The sequence below is a fragment of the Lissotriton helveticus genome, chromosome 1_1, assembly GCF_964261635.1.
Source record: "Lissotriton helveticus chromosome 1_1, aLisHel1.1, whole genome shotgun sequence".
Lineage (NCBI taxonomy): Eukaryota > Metazoa > Chordata > Amphibia > Caudata > Salamandridae > Lissotriton > Lissotriton helveticus.
This window is the reverse complement of record NC_136057.1, coordinates 1,186,200,909-1,186,218,955: the sequence shown is the minus strand read 5'-3', so window position 1 is coordinate 1,186,218,955 and position 18,047 is coordinate 1,186,200,909. Positions and strand designations below refer to the sequence as shown.

The 18,047-nt window shown below is 42.4% G+C and overlaps 1 protein-coding gene across 1 annotated transcript in view; it reads right to left on the bottom strand.

Annotated features, from left to right (window-relative positions):
* PMPCB (peptidase, mitochondrial processing subunit beta) overlaps positions 1-18,047 on the bottom strand; it is a 171,224-nt gene that overhangs the window by 110,735 nt on the left and 42,442 nt on the right. Inside the window, exons 3-4 of the mRNA XM_078679446.1 lie at positions 2,155-2,241; positions 137-266 (exon numbers count right to left, since the gene is read on the bottom strand). Of these exons, the coding sequence (XP_078535572.1) occupies positions 137-266; positions 2,155-2,241 (217 nt within the window). The remainder of the gene's footprint in view (positions 1-136; positions 267-2,154; positions 2,242-18,047) is intronic.

Below are 18,047 nucleotides of genomic sequence, written 5' to 3'. Positions count from 1 at the left end.
TGAAAGAGCACAACTATTTATCAAAACTTTAATAAAGCAGATGAATATATTTTAGTTACCATCCAGGTACTAAGTGAGATTTATATTTTAATTAAACAAATCTATTGATATAAATTAGTCAAAATGAATTGATTACCTCTTGGTAGGTCTTTAGAAAAAGCCTTTGCATAGTACACAGTCTGTTCTCGTGACGTGTAGGCATTGAGGTGGGCTCCCATGTTCTCAATCTCAAGTTCCAAGTCTAACTGGGACCTCTTTTTGGTGCCCTAAGTTTTGGAGCAAAGAATATTTTGCAAAACAGAGAAAGCAACATATTGATTTTTAACATTTGTACATCCGTTTGTATTATTTCGCTAATTGCATGAATACCATGCAGTAAAACACAGAAAAAGCCACGAAAAACCATTCCTGCTTCACCCTTTAATGAATTTATAACGAGTACAAGTAATTTATGTAGGAAAAATGCAAACATATTTAGGAGTCTGTGAAAATAATGTTGCAGACAAAGAGTGGTGGATACGTGTACAGGCCAATACAGTCAACGTTTTAATGATTTAAACTTCTTTGTGCAACTTATTATTTTCTGTCCTTCAGCAAACACCACACATTGACAGCGCAACTTTCCTGCCACAGGTTTTCACAAGCAGTGTTTTCACTCCTAAACCGGGTTTTCTTGTGAATTTGAGTATTTGGCTTGCTATTTTAAACACTCTTATAAATCACTGAGAGATGATTAGAAGGAGAAAGGTTTCATCCATATGAATGGTGCAAAATGATTTAGGATAACAAATGCAGAACAGCAAAGTGCAGTGAGCTGCATAAAAAGGCATGGGAAGTAGGGGATGAACAGTTATTTCATATGCATGCAATGTCTTAGTCAACCTTCTTTAGAATATCATGTTCAGTTTTCGGCACAATGTTTGAAAAGGGTTAGTAGTGAATTTGAAATCGCTCAAAGACAGACCAACAAATTCATTCATAAGGGGTGACTCAAATAGTAGAGAATATTTTCCTTAGAACAATGGAGAGTAAGAGGACATTTAAATATTGTGTATGTGTTGGGGATTAGGGTGGAAGAACGGAGAGAAAGCGCAACTTTTCAATATCATTGGAAAGACAAAGTTGTAATTGCTTTCAAGGTCTGACGACCCTATTGAATGTAATTACTTCAGAGGAGTTCTGGGAGCCTCCGTCAATATTTTAGAGTACAGACTTAATGAGTCCATTAAAGAGGCTAAGCACTGATACTTATTTTCTAAAATTATTAGAAAGGACTGGTACAGACGTTTATGGTATTTGTGAACAAGCAGCTTTTCAACACGTAGTAGGTACGTTCACTGGAGTTCTGGCTTAGTGGCCACTTAGCAGAAGCCATTACTGTTTACCAGTCTGCTAATATACAAAAGAGGTAAGTCACAAGTAACAAGTAAAAACACATGGTTTGAGAGTACTGACAAACTTGCTATGTGATACTGGAAAATCGGTCAATATACAAACAGGAAGAGGGAACAGACGGTGATGGAGTGTATGTCAGCAATACACACGATGAAGGGAAGAGGGAAGATTTATTAGGGTGTTTGAGGTTTACTCTCAACTCACACACCTTATGAGCATGGAGGTTAATAAAATGGTAATAACATACATGAGGGAGATGCTTTGTTACCAGTGACTGCTGGTGGTTTTCTTGGTATACTGTGATGCATGTATGGAACCAGATGAGGAACTGGTGGCGGGGGAGGGGGGTCGAAAAAGGCAGAGGCAACACTGCCCCCTGAGCACACTGAAGCCTCAAGGGCAAAGGTGATTGACGAGTCAATACAAGACTTTAGCAGATTACAATGCTAAAATAGCTCAATTGGTAAATAAACTACTACAGAAATACATGCATTATCTGAAGATCACTGGATATTATCCAATCTGTCTTTCAACAATTGATAAAGCCCATCATAAACACTGTATTACAATCATTATTACGTAGTTTTTATTACTGGTAAGACAACAGCAATTATCGATGGAAGTGTGTGAACATAAAATGGGCACTGTAGAGGATCCCCCCAACCCACCCCCAATGAAGATGAAGATTATCCACGAGGTAGTAAAATGCACAGCAGGTCAAAGTGAAGTCTTCTGCAGTGTACAGTTGGGAGTGCTCACCTTGAAAGCCATGTGCTCGAGAAAGTGTGCAGTTCCATTGTTCATCTGGTTTTCATATCTGCTTCCAGCATCTATCCAAAGTCCAACCTAAAAATAAATAAAAGAAGGCATCAAAAAATAAAAATGCACATCTGTTAGGAACCTCTTACCATGGCCCCATTTATTATTATTAAAGCATACCCACATGTATAACTCCAATAGATCTTTAAGTTTGACCTTCCACAAATTTCTCTCAAAGTTGAAAGGAACCAGTTAATATTAAATGCAAAAACAATTGATGGATGGAATGTTGCACAATGGCAAAACATTCACCCCCTTTCACGGATCTGGGTTTAATCCATCGTTATTTTGCTCACCACACCACCCGAGTTCAGACATGGCCATATGCAAATCAGTCTTGACCCTGTGCCTCATGGGAACAGTCCAGCCCGAACTGGCAAGTCATGTCTTCCCTGGACCGGATTCAAGCATCCTAGGACCGGTTTCTGGCTATCAGCCGTCATTAGCCAGGATAGCTTGATTCCAGTGGAATGGAGAGTACGGGACTCACGTCTGAGCATACCCGTCCCACTCGGGATGACAAATGCAAAAACAAAAATTGATGCACGGAATGTTGCACAATGGCAAAACATTCACCCCCAGTCATAGATCTGGGTTTAATCCATTGTTATTTTGCTCACCACACCACCCCAGTTCAGACATGGCCATATGCAAGTTAATATTAAGACATATATTATACACAATCACAACAGACGTTCATGTTTATCCCATTTTCAAAGAAATTCAATTACATGAACAAATTACAAAGGAAACAGCACCTGAATGAAGAGCTCGAAAAACACTTATTTAAAACTCTGACAAACATAATATTCAATTTTATATTTTCCTTTCTAAAAGTAGAGAAGAGATAAAAGGTTACAGAGGGAGAATGTTCCAAAAGCTTGCCTGTTACTTAGGCTTCATTGTCACAATGCTGGAGTAACTACACTTAAACAAGTACGCCATAACACAGGCTTTCAAATGTAAACTGTTAAGGTTTCTTATGCCTAAGGGAACTGAGCAAGAAGGTCAAAAAGGTTGAGGCTGGGGTAGGAGGTGCCAGGGGGACGGGGCTGAAGGCTAAACTTAAATGTTTGAGGAAATACACTATCAATAACACTGCAGGAGTTTCAACTGGCTCAAACCAGAGTTAATCTTAATAAAACAAAAAACATGCTAGTATCAGGGGGAAGATCTTCACCACCTATATATTATATGGAAGAGTCGCTCTAGAAACTGTGTCCGAATATAAATACTTGGGGTGATTTTTTTTATTCGAAAGGCTCAATTAACACCCAGAGCTTGGCAATTCAAAGAAGATATAATACCCTTTCTGCTGCTTTTCCTTCACTACGGAACTCTTTAAAAGGCCTGTCCCTCCAACCACTCCTGCAAGTAATGGCTGCTAAACATGCCCCTTTTGATGTGTGGAGTTAAAATATTAAAAGGAAAAGCGCATAAAATAATAGACAATGACATTTTAGGGATCTATGGTCACCTGTTTAATTTACCAAGGCAGGACTCGCCTGCCCAAATCCGCTTAGAGTTTGGCTTTAGGACACAGTTCATAAGCAGTTTGGGAGTGGATTTGAAATTCTGCTGCAAGCTAAAAAACTATTCAAGATCTAAGTTAAGCTCAATTGTGTGGGAAGCAATAAGTGATACAAGAAACACCGCAGCACGTTTATTTAAACTAGGCCCTAACCACCTTCAAGGCAGAGGAGATCTGTGCCTCACCCCTTTCTCAAACTGCATTCAATAGAGTCATACATGGAACAGGGAAAAAGATTTTATCCCTTAAGGATAAAGCTTTGTTGTCTAAAGGAGCCCATGCATCTGGATCATATGACCCCCTTAAATTTCAATCATACTTAGGGTGGTGGAACGACCTGAAGCCAAAATTAAAGCTGCTGTGTTACAGAATTGGCAATTTGCAAATTTATTTTAATTCACCCATCTGGAGGAGATTGAAGAGTCTTGATGTCATCTTTGTAACTAATTTTAATAAAGACATTCCCCACATTGTATGTACCCCCCCAGCCCTAATGGCAGAGCTTAAAGGACTGTCGAGACAGTTTTTTTATTAGAAATACTATACATACATGTCGGCAAGCAGTTAAAGCGTGTATCTAAGGGGAGGATTTGATATTTTGCAGGAAATTCCTGAAGTTTATGTCCATTGCAGAGTCATTACTAACAAAGTTTGAGTTACAACGGTAATTGTTGGTAGGTACATGTAGCACGCAGGAGAGGTCTATGTGCCCTTTTATACCATACTGTACTTACAAATTACATGTATTGGTGATCTAAAAAAGTATGAACTTTATTGGTTTTATCTTTAAGAGTAAATGTTTATAATTATGCACGATTGATCATGCTAAACAAGGAAGCTTTAGACTGTTGTTCTGCTATTATAAGAGCAGTTTTACTAAGAAGGAAGAAACTTAGGAAATGCACGTTGCAATTTTGTTTTGACTATTTTTGCATAATTTATACATTTATGAATACAACTTCGCCTGTGGGATATTTTAAATGCAAATATATTCAATTGGAACAACAAGGTAAAATGCTCTGTAATAATTTAATACTAATGCAAACTTTTTCAAACATTTATTGGACACATATAGCAGGATTATATTTCATAGTTGATGGTTTAAAGATGTGGAACATTTTTATGTGACATACGACTTTGGTTAAGTGATCTCTTCTTACTACTCTAGTTGAGCTTTAATGAAACAAACCTTGGGTAATCCAACTGATTGATGATGGATTTTATGTGATATTTATTGGAGGAAGTTTTATCTGGTGATTGTATGTTATAGTGTATGTTTTAATTAACTGAACAATAAAGTTTTACTTACTTAAAAAAATGGATCAAAACATTGCTAATAATGCAGTGATGTATTTGCTATAATTGAAAATGTCAATAAAAGCAATGTAAAAAAAATAGACCGTTTAGGTTTCTTGAGTTTGTAAACCTTAGTGAGGTTTTATGAGGAAACATTGGCAGCCTAAAGCGATTCCAATGTAAATAATAGTAGAAAGCTACATACCTGTACTATCGTAATCATAAATCTTTATTTGGCTACACAGCCATAAAAGCACATACAATTTCACAATATGCAAAATACATGACCAATAAAATGCTGTACACTAAAATTAATTCAGAGATTAAAATTATTTTAATTACTAGGTAAAAATCAAGTAATTATTTAAATAAAATTCACTCAATTGCATTCCAATAGAAAAATTCAAAATGGAGGTCCTGGTCTGAGATGGAAAGCGGGCAGCAAACACGAGTCCATCAACAGGCCACCCTTTTCTGCCTGAGCCTCCACATAACAGTGGTCCCATGCAAGGATAAAATGCAGTAACAATAAATATAGACGAGAATCCAATCTATATTTTAGAGTGACATGTCCAGCCGGACAGAGGTCACTCAAGTTTACTCAATAAACAAGTATCCAACATATAACAAGAATACCTTCCACAATGCCCCTGTGAGGTACACAAGCCTGTGCCCAACACTTGCGGGGTAAGTACAGGTGAGGAAGTGGTAGAGAAAGTTTAAAGGCAAAACAACGTTTTTCTGCTTACACATTCATTGCACAGAAAATATCAAGTTGCACCATTACATTAATTTCACAATCAAATATGTTTGTATATGGTGCATGAGCAAGTCGACGGCGTTTCGGTTCCCCTAGAGGATAATTGGAACCATCATCAGGACAAAAACAAATTATTTGCCTTATAGCACTAAACCTCAAATTGCCGAGGAAGTACAAACTTGGACCCATACGAGTCGATGCTCAGGGTGGTCCGGTACTGCCAGCCTCGAGTAAAGGGCTGCCAGGGTCCGCGTTACTCAGTCGCAACCGGACGGCGCCAGGGTAAGCCTGAATCGGCGTTCATGGAGGTATTCCCTGGAATACCCTGGAATACCTCCATGAACGCCGATTCAGGCTTACCCTGGGGCCGTCCGGTTGCGACTGAGTAACGCGGACCCTGGCAGCCCTTTACTCGAGGCTGGCAGTACCGGACCACCCTGAGCATCGACTCGTATGGGTCCAAGTTTGTACTTCCTCGGCAATTTGAGGTTTAGTGCTATAAGGCAAATAATTTGTTTTTGTCCTGATGATGGTTCCAATTATCCTCTAGGGGAACCGAAACGCCGTCGACTTGCTCATGCACCATATACAAACATATTTGATTGTGAAATTAATGTAATGGTGCAACTTGATATTTTCTGTGCAATGAATGTGTAAGCAGAAAAACGTTGTTTTGCCTTTAAACTTTCTCTACCACTTCCTCACCTGTACTTACCCCGCAAGTGTTGGGCACAGGCTTGTGTACCTCACAGGGGCATTGTGGAAGGTATTCTTGTTATATGTTGGATACTTGTTTATTGAGTAAACTTGAGTGACCTCTGTCCGGCTGGACATGTCACTCTAAAATATAGATTGGATTCTCGTCTATATTTATTGTTACTGCATTTTATCCTTGCATGGGACCACTGTTGTTTTACAAAATTGTTCCCCGAGGTCCCGAGCAGACTAATTGGGGTCCCTTGTTGTTAAAAAAAAGTGAGCCTCCACATAAACACCAGAAACCGTGAAACAGCAAATACAATAGATTGTTGTGCATCACTTCTTAAGATTCCGATTGCTACTCTGTAGTCCCGAAGTCCCAGGTTACGACATACCGGAAGAATCCACTTCCTTCTGTACCCTTGATAAATAGTACAGAATAGTACAACACGCTTGATTGTTTCAGCTACCTGGTGACAAAAGGGACAAAACCCATCTGACTCCTTAAGTGTGCACTTTAATGTTGCTGTAGATGAGCGGAGTGGCAGTGTCTCCATACGAAATTTTAAGTAAAGTGACTTGGCTAAAGGGGGCTCAATCTCATCCAAGAAACCTTCTAGACTATAATCATCTTTGTACTCCAGAAAGGAAGCTGTGAGGGTACCAACCCTGGTGGGACTTCGAGTCAAACCATCTGTGTAGCATTAATAAGAACCTTTTAGCATTGCTTTTGGTACCCTAATGGCTTCCGAAGGGGTAGACAATAAGTGCATAAAACAATTTTCTACAATCTCCGGGAATCCAACGTCAATGTGGCTCCAGAGTTCCCCACCATAAAGGGTCGCCCCAAGAGCTTCGTGATTGTAGATTTCGAAAGCCGGTGAGATTCGACAAAAGAAAGCTCTTCTGTGCGACCCCACAATACCACAGAATATTGTTTTATTTTAAGCCTGCACTTCTGGATGAGGGGTAACCAATCAAATTGCTCTGTACACGAAATCCCTAGGTAGTCAAATACATGAACTGTCTCCAGCAGTCACTGTGCATGGATTTAAGACCATATACTTGGTTTTGTCAATATTAATCTCCAGGCCCCCTGCTTGCAGAAGAAACAAAACTGATCCAGGAGCTTCTGAATCCCCACTGACGTTTTTGAAATCAGACGTTTATCATCCGCAAACAGAAGGGCCGGAACCCTCACCCCGGCTAAACTCTGGGCATTGTTCTCTTACTTCTCTAGCTGGAGCACCAGGATGTTAATATAAAGAAGAAATAAGGTTTGGGTCCGCACACACCCTCGCTTCACGCCCAGTTTGACTGGAACAGGGGCTGTCAACTCACCCAGTGTCCCACATCTTATCTGGGCAAAATTATTAGTCTGTAGCCTAATGATGGCATTCAATAGGTATGATGGACTGAAGGCTCAAAAAACTCACATATAATCGGCCGCCCCCAGGGTTACATGCTTCCAGTACAGCATTTGAAGGAGGAACACCTGGACAATGGCACCCATGCCATCCCTGAAACTGGCTTGCAGTGGAGACAACATACCAATATCAGCTATCCAGTCACAAAACCTATCCAAAATAATCTAGCTAAACAGTTTTTGGGAGCTATTGAGAAGGCTGAAAGACCTACAGTTAGACGGTAGATACCTAGAACCCTTCTTATAAATATGGATGATCTTTGCCCTGGCCAACGATGGGGGTATCGGGGCGCTTGTCACTTCGGTATCAAATAACAAAGACGTAGGGGCACCAGGCTTCCTTATCGGCCTTAAAGAGAACTCCAGGGATCCTACACAACCAGGGGGCTTTGTTAGGGGTAATCAAGTCTATAGTTGGAAACATGACAAACTTCTAGGGACTCAAGTCCAGGATTGGAGGCTACTGTGGTAACTCAAAGCAAAACCAAAGGGGATGATGGACGCAGTGTCCAGTGGCAAAGTGAGCAAGGGACGCACGTCCGGGCATACCATGCCAACTTAGAGCAGACAAAGAAAAACCAAAGGAGATGATGGACAGACTGTTGAACATTGCAAGCACTCACCCCTGGTCAACTGATCTGGGTTTAATTCATCATCAATCTTTAGTTCACTCCGCCACCCCAGTTCAGACATGGCTATATGTAAATCAGTCTGACCCTGTGTCTCATTGGAGCAGTCCAGCCCGAAATGCCAAGTCATGTCTTCCCTGGACCGAAAACAAGCATCCTGGGACCGGTTTCAGGCTCACAGCCCTCATCACCCAGGTTATCTTGAATCCAGTGGCAAAGTGAGCAAGGGACCCACATCTGGGCATACCCTGCCAACTTAGGTCGAACAAAGCAAAACCAAAGGGGATGATGGATGGAGTGTTGAACATTGCAATCACTCACCCTTTGGTTTTGTTTTGTTCGCCCTAAGTTGGCAGGGTGCGCTTGCTTTTGTCCTTGAAGAGTAACAGAGTTGGTCCTGCAAAAGAAACAGCACTGCGTCTACGGAGGGGGGTCCAGTTGCCCCACTGAGCCGGGAAGTTCAGAACAAGATGACAGTTCGACATGGGACGACAGGGATATAGTGCCAAGCATCATGGGAATAGGGATATTGCTTGATCGCAGACCTACTAGCGATCCGATATATTCATCCAGGGTTGTGATCCCTTCAGGCCGCTGTCCTTCACATAATAAACATGACAATTTCATCAAGTGATGCGCCTGCTCCAATTTCAACTTGAGTGACCTACGTTCCCGGTTTGACTAAGGAACGACTGCACGGAACACGAATGAAGTCTATATGTGATACAGGGTAGCGGATGAGCTTTTACCGTTGTTCTAACTGTGCAGGCAATGCATTGTGATGGATATGATGAAATCTAAACATCCATAACTGGCCGCTGATCACATACCAAACATGGTCACCACCCCTTCTGGTCAGGGCACTGATACTTTATCCCTTCAAGCACTAGAGGCACAACTAGATGCGTAGTCATCTAAAAATTCATCTAAAGTCTGACTCATATAAATTCCGATTGCTGCAGAACCCCATATACGCTGCCTGTGGAGGAGCAGGGAGACCGACTATTTGTAACTAGATCGCTTTTAAACCTGAGGTAACCCCTGAGTTTAACAGTGCCGTGGAATACAGTATCACAGGCCGGGCTACAGCGATTCCAGAATTGACAGGAAATAGGCGATATCCAGCACCTGAACTAAGATCGGTGGCTCCCCCCAGGCAGGGTAAATTTTTCGTGAAAACTAAAACAGAAATTGAATTAACAGTACTACGCAGAAGTATTGGTGCGGGTATTTGAGCAGTGTCGCTACGCCACATGAGGACGCGACACTGTAAGGTGACTCTGAGTGAACCCAGAGCATTGATACTTAAGAGAAACAGTCCTGAAGAAGGTGCTTATTATCAACACCGAAACGCTGCGTCGACATTTGTTCTCTTGAACAATTTTAAAACATGGGTGTGTAAACTTCTTTTTAAATTTTCCTCATGAATATTATAATGTACTGAATTGTTTTATGGATGTATGTATTTGTCATTGTGTATGAATATAACTGCATGAAGCAGAATAAACATATATATGTTTTAAGTTTTTATCTACAATCTCGCCAAGACGTTTTTGATTACTTGCATACCTTGTGTTCTGTCAAATTGTGTTTACAAATTGCCAACATTATTGATCTATGTACTCTATTGTTCAGTTCCCCTACATACGAGTAAGCTCACGGTTTTTGTGGTTGTTAGGTAGACCTAAAGAATAGGTGTGTTCACAAGTCCGACGTCGGACGCATAGAATCTTCTGGACTATATCAACTGTCCATTAGATATATGACATAGGGACACCATAGATTTTTTCACTCATATAAATGTAATGAGATATAATAGGCTGTCCTTGACAAAAAAATGGGTGCTTGAGACAAAAACAGACACTGTGGCCATCAAAATTAACCTACTCAATGAGGATCATAAGAAAAAGTAGGACAAGGTGCTTTGCGATGAGGCATCCTTGGCGAACTCATGCAGGCCATCACAGCCTTGCAAAGTGAGGTAGAGGACCAGAGACACAAAATTATTAAATTGCAACCCTGGACTGAAGAGGCTGAAATCGGGTCACAGCACACAACAGATCAGTGGAAGGCCTACTGTAGGGACTTAACCCCTTCGACGCTCATGACGAGCTGGGCTCGTCATGAGGTAGCCTCCTCGCACGCTCATGACGAGCCCAGCTCGTCATGTAAAGTGCGGTTTTAAAAATCTCAGCACAGGAGTGGAATTTCGCTAGCGCGCATGCGGTTAAAGGCCCATGCCTGGAACTGTATCGAAAAGACTGGCTGATCGCTGAAGTGCACGGGCCTTGTCAGGTAACGGGGGAGATGCCCATTTCCCCTGATTACTCAACTGTGAACTGGGGCAACACATCTCCTTCCTGTCTGTCAAATGGAACCTGCCCCAACTGGAAACAACCTATGTGCTCCTGTTCACAGCTTGGTTTTCAGGAAATCTATAAAAACACACCGTATTTCTTCACTTCTCATGGGGTGGTCTGGCCAAGGACCATCTGGGTGATCACTGAGTGCAGGCTCCCCAACAGAGCACGCATGGGTGGATGATGTAGACAGAATTCTGGGATGCCTTCGCCCTGCCAGACCATCTATGAAAGAGCAGACTGAGGTGGAGCGAGCCCAAGTATTGGAACATTTGGTCCACTATAGTTTCCCAAAAGCATGGATGAGCACAGAGGACTCAGTCCCTGCCAGTGAGACAGGATACCTTATTGAAACAGACAATGGAGCTGGACTGCGGGCACTGAGCTCACGCCCGTATGCTGATAATATCCATTCATGGCTAACCTAATCTCCCAGATAGCTATATTATATTGCTCTCGTATATGAGAGGGGGAATACAAAAAGGGAGCCACACACACAAGAGCACGCTTATTGAAATTGTCATTACTAATGCCCACCGCATGGGGGGGGCATGGCGGGACTCCTTTCCAGATTTGTGAGTCAATGATATTAAAATTCAAGCAGGTTGTGTGGTTGTGTCACAGGTGTGCTGCCTTTAGCCCACAGAGTTTAATGTTTGCAGCACAGGCCCGGGCTGCAGATGTCTGAATTATATTCCTTCGCACTTTGTGCTTTGATTGTTCAGATGGACATGTTAAGTTTCCTGGTTTCTGTTTTGTCACTGAATGACCTGGATAGTTCTAGAACCTTTTCCGGAGTTGGGTCCTATGGAGGGTGACATCTTGATGGGTGAACAGGATGGAATGGGGGAGGGGGGTGAGGACACTTTTGGAAGTACTTAGTATTACGGACCATTTTTCATGACAGGTGGGAGGCCACCATCTGCCTAGCAGTGAGGATGAGGAACCCTACGGGCCGCTCATATGCATGACTCTTACCAGGGATAATGATGTTCGATAATCTGCAATCTATAATTTGGAACGTAAGTGGTTTAGACTCCCAGATTAAGCGACACTGTCTTTTCTGTCCAGAAGTGACACAGCATACAAATAGCTTGGCTACAGGAGACACACATGATCACATTGTAATTATTTAGGTTGAAAAGAAAATGGCATGGGCAGTTACAATGTGCTACGTTTGCAGCTTACTCTAGGGGCACGGCGAGAACAGGGGCTCCATACTTTGTACTTTAGTCGATGATTGATGTTGAAGGCAGATATACAATATTGGAGTGCACTGCTGATGGCAGGACTAGAGTGCTGGTGAGAATACATGCATGCAACGTGCACCAGACAGACTTCCTTGATGCGCTGGCTCTAATGTGCTTGCGCTTCCAGGCATCGGAGGGGAGTTGGGGGTGGGAGACTTCAATATGGTTCTTGAATGTGAAAAAGAGGTTACATCCTCCCTCAGTAGGGTCACAAGCAATAGTACTGGTGGCTAAATTCACATATTGGATATGGCATTGGCAGCTCAGCTCCAGGATATTTGGAGGGTGCTTCATATGAAGGACAGGGAGTTCTCATTTTATTCTCCAGTTGCATGCGGACAGGTTTTTCAGGGGATGGAATCACAGCTCTTTCTGCCCATAAAACAAAATATAGAAGCACGGTTGTATCCTTCACGATCCGCTTTTTCTTACATTAAGATGGACTAGTCCTTTCCTAGGTTTCCCCACCTGCTGGCTGCCAGTAGCAGCACTCCGGGATAAGCCATACCACATAATGATAGGGGAGCAAAGTACCTACTGGCGGTATCCAGTAGGTAGTTATAGTTAGGACCATGTTTCCATAGGAAAAGCGTTTTTTGACTTGCCTATATCTTTGGCGCTGCTTGACGAATCTTCACAAACAGTGCATCGGTGCATGAAAAGTTTTGGGGTGATCAGTCAAGCAGGGGCTGGGAAAAAGGGGAGGTTAAAAAAGTGCGTTTCCCCTGTTTTTTCCATTGAGCACTAACCACTGGAAGGAATTAGACCAAATTTGGCAGAAAGATAGATTTTGTTTCGGAGTTCATGCTTTTTGTTATTTGGTGAAAATCCGTTCAGAAGTTTTAGAGATATTAAAGGAAAAACAAATTTGTATATCTGGGCGAAGGCGAAGCACAGGTGGGGTCTGATTGGCTGCTAACAATTCAATCAGGAAGTATTGGCAGCCATCTTATGAACAATATACATGATAGCACCCCTTTGAAATGCATTGTAGTGAACGGCAGGTTTTGAGGGTCACAAAAAGGAGAATGTATAAAGGATGATAACAGATTTTAGTTACAATACAAATCTTTTGCTGATGGTACTATACTCATTTTAGAAATTGTGGTGTGTTCTGATGCTATTTGACCCTGTGAAAAAGCGTTCTGCTGGGAATTAATGCATCAAGTTTGAGAGAAAACTGTTTTATCATGATTTTCCACGAGAGTTTATGGAAGGTCCCCCAGAAGCTAAAATGAGGGCATATTTTCAGCAAATTCAAACTATCTTTCTCTGCGATATGAAAATAAAGACTAACATTCTAAGTAAAACATGTACTTCCAACAGGAGCAGACTGTCAGTTGATTCTCTTGAGTTCTACTGCAAGCTCCCAGAGTGTTCTAAAGAGCAACTAGTGCTCTAGCAGTGTTAATCATGACAAAACTATGGAGTATGTTGTATTCATAATGTTAGAACAGAACCTTAACACCAAGGTTCTATTCTGAATGCTGGGTTTTAAATGGGGAGGGCAGTTGGTTCTGAGGCTGGCAAGGGAATGGTCACGTCTCTTGGTGGGCTGAATAAAGAACCATCTGGTGATTATTGGAATCGGCGTTGGCTTTATTTACAACACAGCACCTGAAGCCATTGTGATTGCATCAAACTGGTAAAACTTAAAACATTTAATTTAGGAAGGAATACAATTAGGAGGTTCTGTTTGTCATAGGAATTATGGTTATTGCTGTAGAAAGAAAAATGAGGGCATACTTTGAGTGAGTTCTCAGATATCTTCCTTTTCTCTTTCCTTTAAGCATTCTGACATGCAGCCTGAAAAGAATTCACTTTCAACACCAGCAGACTGCCAGTTAACTTCCTAGTGATCAGCAGCTTTACTAAAGTGTTCAAATCAGCATCAAGAGTGCCAACATTCTGAATGTATGCCAACAGTGTGGCACATCTGAACGTCATCTTGATGGAATCGAAATAGAAAACTGAAAGCATTTTCTACTGAGGATACTGCAGTAAATGAGGAAATTAGGGAGCTTCATAACCAGTCTCCCAAGATGGCCATAAAAGAAAATAAGAGCCCAAATATAGCACAAATATCACCCAGATATAGCCCAATTAAAGAAGTCTGCAAAACACTTAATTGTTTTATTTTATTTTTTTGCAGTTTTATAAAGCACAGGCATGATCCAAGGTATTGGGGTGCTTTACATGAGCATCAGTTACATTACACAAGGAATCATTCATTTTGGTTTTAGGCATGGGGTGATTAAGTGATTTGCCCAGAATCAAAGAATGTCGTGCTGATGCGAAAACTCAAACCTGGTTCCCTAGTTGCAAAGTCTGCAGCTCTGGCCGTAATGCCACATCTACTCCCTTAAGTGTAACATACAATAAACTGAATTAAAAAAACAAGATAGCAAATTATTTACAAGTGCTTTGTTGCGAAGTGTATGTTATGTTATGTTATGTTATAGGGCATTTGTATAGCGCATTATCACCAAAGAGGTCTCTAAGCGCTGTGATGAACTCAGAAAATATGTCCTCATTTTAGTTGTTTAGAGCACTAACTGTAATTTCTATGGGACTACGACCCTCTCGCGGAGAAAGGTGCAGAGGCAACAAATTGGCCACGCTGGGCGGGCGGTAGGGGTAGAGGCAGCACAATGGAGCATGGAGGGCGGGGGAAAGTGGGGCAGGGTCAACAAACCAACAATGCAGTATATGCAAGAGAAGCTGTGGCAATACAAAATACCATTGAGGGTAAAAGGAAGAGGTAGTGGCAGTACAACCATACTTGCCAACAGACCCAGTTCAGGCCGGAGACTCCCGATTTTTTTAAGCCCAAAGGGATTTTTTTTTTCTCCCTCCTACCTACAATCTCCTCTTTTTCAATGTAAGTCAATGAGGAAAATCAATTCCCCAGGTTCTTTTTTCCAAAATCTCCCTCTTACCCAGTTTAAAATGTTGGTAAGTGAGGTGCATTGGATCACAGAAAGCAAGAGGAATGGGGTAGGGACATGGACTCGGATATGAGAGGCCAAGAGGGAGATGGGCAGGGGCACTAAACTGACCTTACAAGGCAGCTGTCAAGGGGTTGCAGCAGCGCAAAACACCACACCGGACAAGCGTGACTGCAGTGCTGCACAATGGACCATGGAAAACAACAGGGAGGGAAGTGGCACATGGACATCAGAGAGCAGAGGGGAGAGAGGCAAGGGCAGCAAGCTGACCATATGGACGCACAGGAGGGCGACGTAAACCATAACGGACCATGAACGGCATGAGGGAGGGGACAGGTGCACGACAACAGACCAGATAAGTCAGGAGTGAGGGATTAGGGTTCTGCACACGGAAAACGGAGGGCATGGGGCAGGAGCAGCAAGCTGATCAAGGAGGGCAGGCGGGAATGGCACTGGAAGCACAACACACCATGGAGGGCAACAGTGAGACTATAATGACATACACACAGACAACGGAGGGAAGGTGGGAGGGGATCAGAGGCCGCAACTGACCAAACAGGGTGGGTGAGAAGGGCTGTGGCCGCACAGAAGACCGTGCATGACAAGCAAGAGTGTTAGTGGCAGCACAACACCCATGGTGGGCAAGAGGGAGTGGGCAGGGTCATTCACATAGGACTATGGAGGGCAGAAGGGAGGGGTAGGGGCAGGACACAGACAAAAGAAGGCAGAGAAAGGGGCTTCACAACAGATCATGCAGAGCAGGCAGGCAGTTTACCTTATGTGGAAAAAAGTTAGAAACCCTAGAAATACCCAGACTCATTCAATTCTAATAACCGTAGTGAAAATGTAAACTTCAGTTTCGCATTAGGATTATTCGGGTCCAAAAAACGAAGACAGTCATAATGAGAGGCTGTGGCTAAAAAGCTTCTTTGAAAGAAACCCTCACATGTTTGCTGCCACAGGGCCTTGCCACTAAACTGGAGCTCTTGCTGCAGGTTTAGGCTGAACATCATTTATCAGACACACCATAGTGAAAAACAGTAGACTACCAAGAAATTACAAAACTTGTGATGTTGTGTAGTTTCCACTAATCAGTAGTAACTGTGCATTTGTGGACGACATAAACTTTGGGATGGTGCCAGACTGATTACATGCACTTCTGCAGGATATGTGGACCCATAGAACAGCCAGCTCACAGTGCCATCATAAGCCCTCCTAACCTACACAGAGAGCGAACAGTACTGGTAACCACTGAACATGACAACCCTGTTCCGTCAGGAACCATGGTGACAGAACTAGAACCTTTCGCTCATGCTCTCGTGCTCTCTTCTGCTCAGAGAAATATACAAAGATTACACAAACAGACATTTGCAATGCCTTTTGAACCAAAGTGATTCTCGTATAGAATATATGTGCTACAATGATCAATAGAAAGAAACAGATGAAAATTAAAATAAGCATCAGGATAGTGAACAGAATGCAAAGCACCACGATTGTGCTGAGACACCGTATATCTATGCAAGCATGTGAAATAATATAACAATCTGTCGTACTCCTACTATGAAGACCCTAACATACCTATCTAGGGTATATGTGTATATTCTGACAAGAAAACCCTTACTGCATCATCTAACCCCCATTACCTGGGGGTAAGAATGTAGGACCCTGTCTTGGTCACGAACTGGACACCCCTCACAGAGAGGCCAGTCAGCTGCTGGATGAAAGCTTAAGCATGTAGGGCCCACTGAAGTCAGCAGAAGTGCCTTCTCTGACTATACCCGGAAACAAATGTTTATATATAGAATAAAGAATCCTTGCCTCTGGTCGAGATTGTGATCAAGCTGCCATGGTTTGTATCTGCAGATGTGTTGCTATATGGACATAAATAACAAACACATTTGCACAACATACGTGTAGGCATTGTTCTCATTGTCAAGGCAATATGATAGTGTTCTTGCAAAGCTGATTCCTGTAATCGATGTCAGTGTTTCCAGGAGATTTACCCAAAATGTCATGAATGCCAATGTGTGTCAAAAGTCGATTTGAAAAGTGAAGGCAACTTTAGGAAAGATCCATGTAAATGTAAAAATGGGAACATTTCGTACTAGGCCTAACTAGGACACACAACACACAAGATGATGGACGGAATGTTGCATAATGGCAAAACATTCACCCCCCAGTCACAGATCTGGGGTTAATCCATCGTTATTTTGCTCACCTAGCCACCCCAGTTCAGACATGGCCATATGCAAATCAGTCTTGACCCTGTGCCTTGTGGGAACAGTCCAGACCGAACTGCCAAACCATGTCTTCCCTGGACCGGAATCAAGCATCATAGGACCGGTTTCTGGCTATCAGCCATCATCAGCCAGGATAGCTTGACTCCAGTGGCCTAGTGAGCATGGGACCCACGTCTGGGCATACCCTTCCCACATAGGGTGAACAGCAAAACACACAAGATAATGGACGGAATGTTGCATAATGGCAAAACATTCACCCCCAGTCACATGAGAGTTGACACTTCATGTGTTAGGCTGCAGAGGATGCCATGGTGGGGCTGTACCAATTTCAGGTCCTGTAATGGCTGCAACAACTGCCCATGATGCAAATATCAGACAGATTTAGCAGGCCTGCCAACAATGAACCCTCAGGAGAATCCACTTGAAGTCAAGCAGCTCTACCAAAAAGTAATGCTTATTCTTAAAATACCAATCACTTCTCTCTCCTAAACGCCACCCCTAAACCATTAGGGACGACTTCATTCCATTCTCAAAATGTCAAAGACCACACAATCATTGGATGTCAAAAGATTGGCTCTAAATGCACTTAACAATTCATCAAAAGACCTCATTACATACATCACACAGACATTGCCATTTCCCAACTGGTGACATCTGGAGCAAAAACATTATTTATTAGAGCAAACTGGTAAAC